The 12,569-nt window shown below is 39.4% G+C and overlaps 1 protein-coding gene across 1 annotated transcript in view; it reads left to right on the top strand.

The window, feature by feature from the left end:
• Nucleotides 1-1,081: 1,081 nt before the first annotated feature.
• The window catches only part of LOC134845499 (cAMP-dependent protein kinase catalytic subunit beta-like), a 57,395-nt gene continuing 45,907 nt past the window's right edge, over nt 1,082-12,569 (top strand). The window contains exon 1 of the mRNA XM_063862403.1: nt 1,082-2,074. Within this exon, the coding sequence (XP_063718473.1) occupies nt 1,924-2,074 (151 nt within the window). The 5' untranslated portion in view covers nt 1,082-1,923. The remainder of the gene's footprint in view (nt 2,075-12,569) is intronic.

Here is a 12,569-nt window from a genome sequence, read left to right as displayed (position 1 = left end):
GCTCCTAGTAACTAATCAATGTGACAAATAAGTTTCTTTGGACCCTTATCTTTTGTAAAACCAAAATATTATCGATCACTTGTGTTTCAAAAACCAGCTGCGGAGGCATATAGTTTTCGGGGGCAATTTTTCTGGGAGCAAGGAAATTATGATTGGCAAGAGACACTTTCACTTTGCATTGAAAGTTCACTAGGCGGGGTTTGTTTTTATCACAGTGAAGTTAAAGTTTAAAAATTTTTGACTTTTTTCCGTTAATATAGTCAATTTTTTCTAGTCATTTTTTTCTCTTCATTTTTATTGTCACTTTTTTAATCATTTGTTTCTAACTAAGATAACTGTTTTCTAACTTTTCAAAGCAAGGATGGATTCGTCATTTGGAGAAGAAACGGAATAGGCTCTTTTCCAGATTACCATCCGCTCGTATAAATTACAAATTAAAATTGTTGAAAAATTTTTCAAAATGATAATTACACGTAAGGTATAAATTAACAATCTGTTCACTTGAACACGCTTGCATTTTTTAAGCAATTTAGAGCATCTTAAGTCATTTTAAGCAGAATTTTATAAATTGAGTGTCAGAAAAAAATAGAGGGAGGGAAACTCGAAAAGAGCCACAAAAAAATTACCGAACTTAGAAGTGATAATTGACTTGGCAATCATTTGCTTTGTCAAATCGAAAAATCGAGCATTTTCCTAATTTATCTTTGAGGAACGATCAATTAACCTGAGCTTTTTAACAAAAACCGTTTGATGTTGGGGTCTATTGGAAATTTGTACATGAAAAAAAAATTCGGCAGTTAAGTATTTTTTAATCGAAATTTGTTCGGTTTGAAGTTAAATTAGACGACGGAAGAAAAAAGAGAAGTGTATTGATAAAAACGTGTACGTTAATGAAATGACTTCTTCAAGTATCGAGGTAATGATGACCATAACGATCAAAAAAGCATCAAAATATGACAATGCATGGGACTTTTTCATTTGGCATTTTGTTTCCGCTGCATTTAACATACAGGACTCTATCTCTTAGAATCCACTTTTTAATAATTAGCAACCGCTCAAATGTTTATTCAGATTTTCAGCTTTTTTCCATTTTACTATTCCAATTTCCTGTCTTTAAAAATTGAATTAGGCGTGGGGTCGGAAGAGAATTTAAATAGGACACTTTTTGAAGAAATAATGACAACAATTGATCAAAGCGCTGATTATGCGTCAGGATTTCCTTTTTCCTTAGATTCCTATTCAATTTACCACGTGATTTATGGTCCAGGTTAAACTTTTATGACTCATAAATTGACTTTGGACTTTTGACTTTTAGTAAACATTATAGAAACTTTTTATTATCTTCAGAAATTTCGTTATAATGTGACAATTAATTTACGCAAGCATAAAGAGAGCCAAAGTTACTGCAGTCGCCTTTCGTTAATTGCTGGCTCTTAAAACAACCTATGCATTTTTAGGTTGAGGCATATAGCAATAAATTCTTTAGCCGTTGCCTATTCCTCGGAGTTTTGTAAATTTAGGCAAATCGAGAGCACATTTCTCCCCTACTGTTTCAAACTACATGCGTCAAAAAGTTACTGAATCAAAATTTTATTCTGGAAACAAGATTAATTAAGTCAACAGAAACTTAACCCCATTGTCATTAAAACGGGAAAAAGAAGCGGTAACATTTCAGAAGAACGTTCTTACGACTGAAAAGCATCAAAGCTAACCTGGGTGACCACTATTTGAGTTACAAGTGAGTTCTCCTCCCCCGCCTTTGTCGTGTCGTCCCCGTCGAGGCCCAAATCACCCCTGAGATCCCCGACCAATAGGTCTCCACGGTACCCTCAATCCCCACGCGGAGGTTACAAATCGAAGACTCTAGGCGTTGGAGGAGCTGCAGGAACGTCGGGAGGTCGTGGTGGTGTTGCAGGTGGTGCAATGGGGTCTGCGGCTAGCAAATCGGACGACGCAGGTGCAGTTGTATTACCCTCAAAAACTTCACGGGTTTCTAATTCGTCACGTGTCTCTACCTCTTCACGTGTTTCTGCAACTGCAATTGAAAAACAAAACCTGCAAAATGACATTGATTGTAAGCAGCTAACATTTGTTTATTTGTGTTTCAGAACCAGACGAAGGTATATGAACCCTCTGTCCTATTTTGTTAGAAAACTAAAGTCTCTTTTACCGCCTCTTTTACATCCCACCCGTAGTAACTTTAACTTTTAAAGGTTCAATCACGCTATCAATTTATCGTGAAAATTTACATAAACACTTGAATTTTTTGCATAATTTGGAAAAAAAACCGATAAAAAAATTCTTGTCTGACAAAAAGTGAATAAAAAAACTGCTCTTTTCCAGTTTCCCACACCCTCCACGGGTTGACGGAAACTGTTTATCATATTTTTCATATTATGAAAAAAATGCTTATCAAACTACTTCATTCTATTTCATAGACCAAAAAAATACTATGAAAATAGCATGATAAGCATTTTTCTTTGCTATGAAACACTATGCTAGGCATTTTCTCCATACTAAGAAATTGTATGATAATTGTGTTTTCCATAAATGAAAATACCAAAAAAAGTTGTTTTGAAATTTTGTTGTCATAAGAACTGGACCCTGGACTTTTTGTCATAAGAAAACCCAGAGTGTAACTGGCAGTTACCTCGCAGATAAACTGCACTTGGCGATTTTTGCCAACTACCTTATTTTTTACATTTTCACATGGAATTATATCAAAAAAGTAATTTTTTGTATATGGCTAGATAATTTTTGGTTTGAAAATTTTGGTAGTTGAGAAAAAAAGGCCTGTTTTTTTTACAAATTTATTTATATTTTATTAAAGGAAATAAAAAAATCATAATCGTGTTTACAAAAAAAAACGACTCTTTTTCCTTCCCCCCCCCCCCCCCCCCCCCCACCTGCAAAACTTTTCAAATGCTTTTCAAACTTTTCAGAAAAAAGAGCCAAAAAAAACACATTTTTTGTGATTTTTGGATTTTTCTGGGTGAAAAACTCATCCCGGACTTCGTTATAAACACAAAAAATCAAACTTTGCATGCAATTTTTTTTCCGCAAAATTGATAATTGAGCACAAAAGCAAGCTTGCAATCAAAAAAGGTATTAAAAGTTTTTTTACATCAGATTTGTGTTTTTGCTTATGAAAAACCGCGCATGTCATACAATTTTCATATCTGAAAATTATATGATAAGCATTTTTTGAGCAAAATTAAAATCATGTTTTTGAGAGTCAAAATGCATTCTTTCAATAAAGTTTTCTTTAAACTCATGTAAATTCATCCAGAAACATCGTTAAATTGATTTTGAAGATTTTATTTTTTGTATAAACAAAATCCTTATCATACAATTTTCATATATGAAAAAATTATGATAAGCATTTTTTTACCAAAATTAAAAATATGTTTTTGTTGAGTAGAATGACTCAAAAGATGGAAATAGAACAGAAGTATTTCTCTAAAAATGATTAAAAAAGTTTTTAAATTTTGTATGAATAAGCATTTGTTCCATAGTCGCCATAAATGAAATTGGGGCTCTTTTCCAGTTTCCAACCCCCTCGTAAAATTACAAAACAAACCTGTTCATAAATTGTTCACACGGCAATTTGCATGTTAAAAATGCTGTACAAATTTGTTCACTTGTTCACGCTGACACGTTTTAATGCAGTTTAAAACATAAAAAGTCATTTTAAATAGACTTTCATCTAATGAATTTCAGAAAAAAGCAATGGGGGGGGGGACAGGAAAAGAGCCGAAATTGGCTTTTTTCCAGTTCCCCTTCTTTCAAAAAACCGAGTTTTATGTTTGTTTTACGTGTTATTACGGCTAAATGCGTCATATTACGCTGTACAGTATGAAAAACAAATTTGATCACAATTGTCGATTTGTTCACCACGCCAAAATTCATTGCAATATGACAATGTTATATAAACTTTTCAAAATTGATTTTGAAAGGGGGAACTGGAAAAGAGCCATGAAATTATATGACAAGCATTTTTCTTTTATGGACGTCAACCGGGTCGTTCTGCATCTTTGGGTTTTTTATTCCAATGCTAGTTATAGCAGAATCTCACTCTAATCCCGTTTCCCCACCCACTTTGACTTTTTCGAAATTAAAAATCTGAAAGTCAAGTTAAAATGACTGTTCATGTTAAACTGCTTTAGAAAGTGTCAGAGTGAACAGGCGAATAAGTTTTTACAATTTTTTTTTCATCTTAAACGCCATGTGAAAAGTTTTTGAACAGCTATTTGGCTCTTTTCCAGTTTCCCCCTTTTCAAATTCAGTTTTGAAAAGCCTACTTAACGTCGTCATAATGCAATAAAATTTGGCGTGGTGAACAAATCGACAACTGTGAACAGATTTGTTCTTCATATTTTACAGCGTAACATTACGCAATTAGCCGTAAGAACACATAAAACAAACATAAGACTCGATATTTTGAAAGGGGGGAAACTTTTATTGAGCCAGTTTTTTTTGTAATTATAGGAGGTGCCCGAGTGCGGCTCTTTTCCCCGAGGCCATCTTCAACTAAGTTTTAACTGTTGAAGAGTATGTTTTGCTCTTTCTTTTTGTTTTTGCTGCTCTTTTTCCTTCACCCCCACCTCGTATTTTTGATTTAATGAGTGGTTTTACACCAAATATGTTTGTCATGGCCCGATTAGTCCGCATGCCAATTTGCTTGTTTATCGGTTGGTGGGAACAGTAGTTTTACTCGTAAAAATATGCATGTGAGGGAAAAGGAAAAAGAGCAGTTTTTGCTCTTTCAATTGCTGTAATCGGGCTTCTTTCAAAAAAAAGAGTTCGCAAAGTTGCGAAAAGTGGGCGAAACTATGCAAATGATTTTTTGGCTCTTTCTCCTTTTCCCCCACCTCACACGAGCTTCAACATATTAATGTAACGAGTGGTTTTGCGAGGTTGAATATGAAGACCAAATATGTTTGTCGTGGCCTTTTTGTCTGTATGTAAGTTTTCAAAACAATCGGACAATGTGGCCAACAAATTTTTAGGTAAAAATTTGCAGGTGGGGGGAAAAGGAAAAAGACCCGATTTCTTTTGTCAATCATGCGTTCTTATTTTTCCATTTTCATTCTTGCCTTGTCGTGAAAGCATATGTGTGAAAGAGCAAAAACATACTCCTCTTTCCTTCATTGCCCCACAACAAATACAAAAAAAAAACTAAACACTGTATGGGTTAAGATCTTTACCATGAAAGAAACCGGCTCTTTTTCCTTTCACCCCACTTCATACGAGCTTCAATATATTAGTGTAACGAGTGGTTTTACGAGGTTGAGTATGACAACCAAATATGTTTATCGGGGCCTAATTAGTCTGTATGTAAATTTTCCTAACAATCGGACAATGCCGTCAATAAATTTATATGTAAAAAATTGCAGGTGGGGGGAAAAGGAAGAAGAGCCAAGAAACCATATTATTATCAAAAATTTTTTTGAAACTGCAGAGCTAGAAAACAGTATGTTCTTTTGGCTCTTTCTCCTCCCCCCCCCCCCACCTGCAAATATTTACCAATAGAAACTTTTTTCAGATTGTTCGATTGTTGTGAAAATTGACATAAGGACTGATTAGGCTACGAGAAGGCTCTATTTCCTTCCCCCACCTGAAACAAACATGAATTTTATAGTTTAACGAGTGGTTTTATATTCTGGCCTTTTTTATAACTTTTTTATAACTTATAAAAACAGGAACAGAATCGGTTTAATAATTCAAGAGAATCAATCATCAATCAACGGCGAGTTTTAGTAATTTTTTATTGCACGGAATTAGCAACAACATTACACGTATCAAGTTAAAAAGTGGGCTTATTCATGCCCTGATTTGTGTGATATATGTGTTTTTTCACAATGAGTTCATACTTAGTTCACGCAGTTCAATTAACGGAAACTCAATTGCAAACCAATTTTGAAGCGATTAAAATATTAGCATTTTATGTTCTCTCAGGTTTGGCTCAAATAGGATTCTCAAATGAAACGACTTAGGTGAGAATCGAACCCACGCCGAACTCCCCGGAACGCACTATGTATACGCTGAGCTATATAGCTGATATTGCTAAGCAACTATACTGGCTTTATACTATACTTTCATACTTTAATGCTATGTAGCATTAACATCCTCCACCCCCGAAGGAGCGAGAACCGGAACGAGCTTAACGAGCGGCCGAGTGTAGTTTCCGGAAACGGTCCTTAGGTTTGCGGAGCGGGCGGTGTTGTCTTTGCCGTAGTTTAGCGACATTATGCGTGCTAGTGGGTAGTGGCCCCTAGGGCTAGTGGATTCAACTAACCACACCATATCTTCCGTTTTCAAAGAGTATTCGGGAGGAGCATGCCACTTAACTCTTTTATTGAGTGTAGGGACGTACTCACTTAACCACCACTGCCAAATTGCGTTTGCGTACGACTGCGCACGGGCATAGCGTTTAGAGTGAGAATAGTTTTCACTCGACCTTAGAGACGGAAACGTTAGACTGTGCTGACCTAAGAGAAAATGATTCGGCGTCAAAGCCTCAAGACTATCGGGGTCGTCAGAAACGGGAGTGAGTGGACGGGCGTTTAGTGAACCTTCAACTAGGCACATAGTTGTGTTCAAAATCTCTTCAGTCAACTTTCTTGACCCTAAGATTGCATAAAACACACACTTACAACTGCGCACCATTCGCTCCCATGCTCCACCTTGATGTGGTGCACTTGGCGGATTATACTTCCAATTAATTCTTTTGTGTAAGAGCGACAGTGGAGCTTCTGCGTTCGAATTTTTGATGCACAGAAGGAGCTCTTTTTCGGCTCCTACAAAGTTTGTTCCGTTGTCCGACCAAATTATTGAGGGTGTTCCTCGCCTAGAAATAAAGCGCTCGATAGCCATCACACATGAACTTGTGTCCATGGATGAAACCAACTCAATGTGAATTGCGCGAGTCGTTAAGCAAGTAAATAGAAAACCCCAGCGTTTCTCGGAAGATCGCCGAATGGTTACATGAAATGGTCCAAGATAATCGACGCCGCAGTTCGAGAACGGTGGCTGGCGGTAACCTAGACGCTCCGCGGGAAGGTCAGACATCATTGGAGTAACGGTTTTCGCTTTTCGCTTTCTACAGCACACGAAATGTGTTTCAATAGCTCTTAGTGTAGATCTTAAGCGTAGTACAACAAATTGCTGATGAATGACGGAACGAAGGTAGTCGACTGATTGATGTTTGTGCTTAATGTGATGAAAACGGAGAAACAATCGGATTAGGCGATGGCGGCTATCCAAAATTATTGGATGGCGAGTTTCGAATGCGGTTGCAGAGAGACGTTGGATACGGCCGGTAGATCTAATTAAACCGTTCGGCCCGATAAAAGGCAAATACGATGATTTACGGCTCGATGTTTTCACATATTTTCCAGCTACTAATTGTTTACTTACAGCTGGGAATGACTCTAACTGCAAAAGTTGCAAAAGTTTTTCCTCTGAAATGAAAAGTTCTGCTGGATCAATTATGGCCTTATCTGGTGATCTGAAATGTCTATGCTTAGGTGAGAGTCTCAACATGTATGCGACCAGTCGCTTTATTTTGGAGAACGAGCTATATTCTTCCCAAGGGAAGGCAAAGTCAGTCGAAACTGCAGTGCACGGAAAATTGGAAGAGACCTCTAAACCCTCGTTTAGATCGTAGACCGGACCATCTAGGCGAAGTTTGTCAGTATCTTCCCTATTTGGATTGAAAGGCCAATCAGAAGTTTTCAAAAAGGAAGGGCCGTTTATCCAACTGCTTTGCTTGAGGGAGTCAGCAGTAATACTTCTAGTTCCGGCGTCAGCGGGGTTGTCTCAACTCAAAACATGGAACCATTGGTCAATTGATGTTGACTCCAGAATCTCGGCTACTCGATTGGCTACAAACACGGGCTATTTGCTTGTCGAGTTCAACCACTGAAGGACTGTTGTGCTGTCAGTCCACATGAACACTTTGGAAATACTCAGTGTCAGAGCTTTCTCGATATCATCCTTCAGGCGACTGGCAAGAAGCGCAGCCTGAAGTTCCAACTTCGGAATTGAAAGCATCTTCATCGGGGCTACTCTTGCTTTACCGAAAACAAACGCTAGTTGACATTTGGAACAGGCGTTTTTCTGAGCTCGAAGGAATGCTACAGAACAGAAAACGTCCAATGAGGTATCACCGAACATGTGCAGCTCAACCTCATCTACTGAGAAGTCAAAATAGCAACGAGGTATTTTGAGCTGCCCTAAAACTGGCAAGCCAGAGTGCCATTCAGTGAATCTGCGGCACAACTCAATTGGCAGTGGGTCGTCCCACTGTTGGCCACTCAATCTCCAGATATCTTTCAGTAGCAAACGTGCGCGTGCGGTATACGGGGCGACAAGACCTATGGGGTTGAACACGGAGGACATAAAACTAAAGACCGATCGCTGCGTAACAGAGTCTTTGAGTTCGCAGTTGACTCCTCTGCTCACAACCAACGTATTGGTGACGTGATCCCATTTGAGACCGAGAACGTTTTCCGGATTAATCGCAGCGGTAATAATTTCCTTACTGTTGTTAGCGCTGGTCTTAGGGGATTTAGTTTCGAAGACAAATTGGGAACGTTGCTTATAAATTTTGTAAGATTAAACCCACCCAACTTAAGCAGTTCAACTAAACTGCGACTTAACAATAAAGCAGTTTCTGGGTTTTTCACAGACCCAAGGTAGTCATCCATGTAAAAGTTGTTTAGCACGGCGTAAGCGGCATCGGGGTAACGATCTTGGTTATCGACGGCTGTTCGGCGAAGAGCATAGTTAGCACATGTCGGAGAATCTTTCGCTCCAAATAAATGCCTTGTACATTGAAATACACCCACATCTGATGTGGGGTCCTCCCGCCACAAAAAACGCAAGGAATGTTGATCGCTTTCTAGTAAGCCGACCTGCATAAACATGCCTTCGATATCTGCGGAAATTGCGTATTTGTGCTCGCGGAAGCGCATTAAAACGAATAAAAGGTTCTGAAGCAGATCGTGGCCGACGAGAAGGGAGTTATTCAGTGAATTTCCGTGAAACCTAGAAGCACCGTTTAAAACGCGCCGAACTTTGCCGGGTTTGTTCGGATTTAAAACTGGGTGTTGCGGTACGTACCATTCTCGGTCTGAACGGTTTTTTGAGTCGTGAGGGCTAACCGGGACTACGTAACCCTTCTCGCCATCACTTCGGATATCTGATGCGTATTGAGTTTTCAGGTTTAAATCTTTCTCTAGACGCTTTTCAAGAGACTTAAACTGGACTAACGAAGCGTAAAAGTTATCGGGAAGATGAATGTTGTCATCAGCCCAGAGCATTCCGACAATATAACGGCTGCCATCATGAATCGTGGTAGAGTCAAGAATTTTTTGTGCCAGTTTATCAGCTGAGGAACCGGGATCTGCTTGTTTAAACGTGCCATACGACTCCAGCTCGTACCATTTCTTCACTTGGTCAGCAAGTGCTACGTCTTCAACATTGCACTTGAAAGTGGTGGCTCGAACACCAATTGGTGATGGAAGTGGGCCACTGAGAACCCAGCCAATGGGCATACGGACAGCGACACAGGAGTGTTTTGATTTCGTCTTTGAAGTATTCGAGAGGCTTGATTGCATGAAAGACATCCTGCCCTAAAATCATCTCAACGTCGGAATAGTTGTAGACAATAGGTTTAATTGGCTGCAGATGTAGAAACCTGTCTTGGAGAATGGTAACGTCAATGGTTTCGGAATCAACATTCAAACTGTCTTTCAAACGGCGTATCCCTGAACGAGTATTCATGGTGGTCGAATTTGGCAGAAACATTCACTTCGACTTGTTGCGTGGGAACGGATTCCTTCGAATTGAAGCCGTTTACCAGAATAACTAGCTTTTGGACAGTTAAATTTAAACAATGTGCTAGGCCCGCCGAGACCCATGAGTGGGTACAACAGGAATCGCACATTACAAGAGCAGTGGTCACATCTGTGTGTGAACTTATTTCCAATTGAAGCACAGGAAGGAGTCCCGTTAGTTTCATGTAAGACGGCGAACCGGCTACGTTCGATGACGAAGTTTGCGGCTTATTCCGGTTCGGCGGGGCTGTACTGTTTGACTTCGAATGGCTTGCATTATTGCTATTGCTTAACTCTTTGTTTGCAGACCTTACGCTGAAAACTTTCTCAGCACCATGTAACAAGACATTATGGGTGCTTTCACAATCAGGCTTAGTGCATTTGCGGGCTTTAGGGCATTTTCGGAACATGTGGTCAGGTTGAAAGCAAGCAAAATACAACCTATTTTGTGCGGAGAATTGAGTTCGTTGAGTTGGGGTCTTTTCCTTAAACACAGAACAACTCCAGAGTTAGTGTTTACCCTTGCACTGGAGGCACGGAGTATAAAATGGTTTTTCAACCTTTGAAGCAGCGGCAAAAACTTTCTTAGGTGGTTTATGGAAACCGGTCTTTGGAGTCTCCTCAGGTCGTGACTTATTCTGACTCACACGCATTAGTTCATGTGCCTCAGCCTTGTCGCGGAGCCAATCATTAAAGTCTAAAACGGTTGGCTGTCTCCAACGTTTCTTTACAGAGTGGAGAGACCATGACTCTTTCATATTTGGAGGCAATTTTTAAATAACTTGATTCAAAACGGATGTACTCTTCAAGTCATACTCATATCCAAACGATTTTAAAACTGTGACAAGACTGGATATACAGGAAGCGAAACTGATAATGCTTCTGAATTGTGCATTTTGAGAGGTGGAAAATTCGAAAGTTTTTCAAGATGAGCTGCCACAATCGTCTGTGGTTGTCCAAATTTCCTCTCTAGAGTTTTCAAAGCGTCCTTGTAGAATACTCCACTGTAAGGGAATTCGGCAATTGCATTCTTCGCTTTGCCTGAAACGAGAGTTTTTTGAGATATGTCAGTTTGACATCATCACTTAAAATTTTTGCATCGATTGCACTTTTGAACTGACCAAACCATTCAGGCCACTGCAACGGATTTCCGTCGAAAGAAGACAATTTCCATTCAGGCAAGGGACCTTTCTGGCTCATTGTCAAGATTTCAGCTAGATCTTGATTTGTGATTGGTTTCCTGCCCGAGGATGTAAATGGGCCATATTGTTTGTTCTCATTTGAATAAGGCGCCATCAGCGGTTTTCAATAGATTGCGGCGTCTAAAGTTTTAGGATCACCGACATAAAAAGCTGTTCCTCCGCTAGAGAACGGTTGAACATTCGATGGCTGTGTGACATAATATGAGTTAGGGGAGAAGGTGACTGTTGAAGGATTGAGAGGACCAACGTTAGTTGGTAAAGGTGGTTGGTACACAAAATTTGCGGAATTACTTGGGAAAAAGGTTTGTTGAGCAATGGGCATTGAGCTCGTCGGGATATTAGAATGATGAAAACTACTCTGCATCAAAGGGTTGAAGTTGTATAGGTTGGTCAAAGGTTGCTGTTCCTGTGGCACATACGTACTGTTTAACTTTGGATTTGGCAAGCTGACACTTGTATTTGATGTATGAGGGACGTTAACACTCTGTGAGTTTATACACGTGGTTTCAAAATAATCAGCAAATGGATGTGAGTTATTAATCATCGTCAGATTTCTACTGAAAGGCGGTTCAATACTTGAAAATGACAAGAACTTGGAAGCTGGTTCCAGATTGACACTTTCGACTGACGCCACGGGCTGAACTATCTCCTGAGTTGGGAATTGAAAGTTCACCCAACTTCTTGTCCTGTCTTCCTCCGTTTGGTTCTCCTGAATGGCCATTGCCAATTTCGATCTGCTACGACGAAGTTCACAAATTTCAGAGGCGTCTTCCAGATATTCAGCCTCTTCGATAGTTGCTTCAGCTAGCTTTTGACGGCTTTCCTCTACAACCACATCAAGATCAAGTTGACCCTTCATCGACTGAATCTGGATCTCTTGCTTTTTTCAAACAAAGCTTAGCCTCTACTTGGCGTTCAACTTCCTCGCGTCTAATTTTTGCAAGGGCTGCCTCTCTTCGACGCTCACTCGAAGTCATTGATGCAATCTTAGAACGCTGTGAAAGTGGTTTCTTGGAACGGACGGATTCGCTTGGCGTTGGGGTTCGTGCAGTTGCTACCTGGTCCTCTTGATGTTTAATTTAAAAGTAATTTTTAGCTAGACCTAATACATCGTCATGTTTTGCAGTGGTAGATCCTAGGTAAAACTCAAGTTGATTTATTGTTTCAGCAGCGTTGTTGCTGTGCATAGACAAAGATTTAAGCTCATCATTTTTCTCTATAATTTTTTATAAGCAAATGCTAGATTTTTATATGTACGTTTCAATTTTAGCTGGTCTATCATTCGCACTTATATATTCCGTAATTTTGGCATGGTAATCGAAAAAATTTGTTTCCAACTCTTTCCTGGCAAGATAAGTTTTGTTTAGCTTCTGGCCGAGATCAAGCTCCATTTTGAAATATTTGTTTTTAAATAAGAGCAAAAAAAATAGTATCGGTTGACGGAATCAAACTAGAGTCAATTCAAGTAGCCGCGTCCTATACCGAACGAGAGGATCCTCGCAAGACCCCTACAAATCTTGTTGCC

The sequence above is a fragment of the Symsagittifera roscoffensis genome, chromosome 5 (assembly GCF_963678635.1).
Source record: "Symsagittifera roscoffensis chromosome 5, txSymRosc1.1, whole genome shotgun sequence".
In the NCBI taxonomy this organism is placed as follows: domain Eukaryota; kingdom Metazoa; phylum Xenacoelomorpha; order Acoela; family Convolutidae; genus Symsagittifera; species Symsagittifera roscoffensis.
This window is presented reverse-complemented; position numbering and strand designations above follow the sequence as displayed.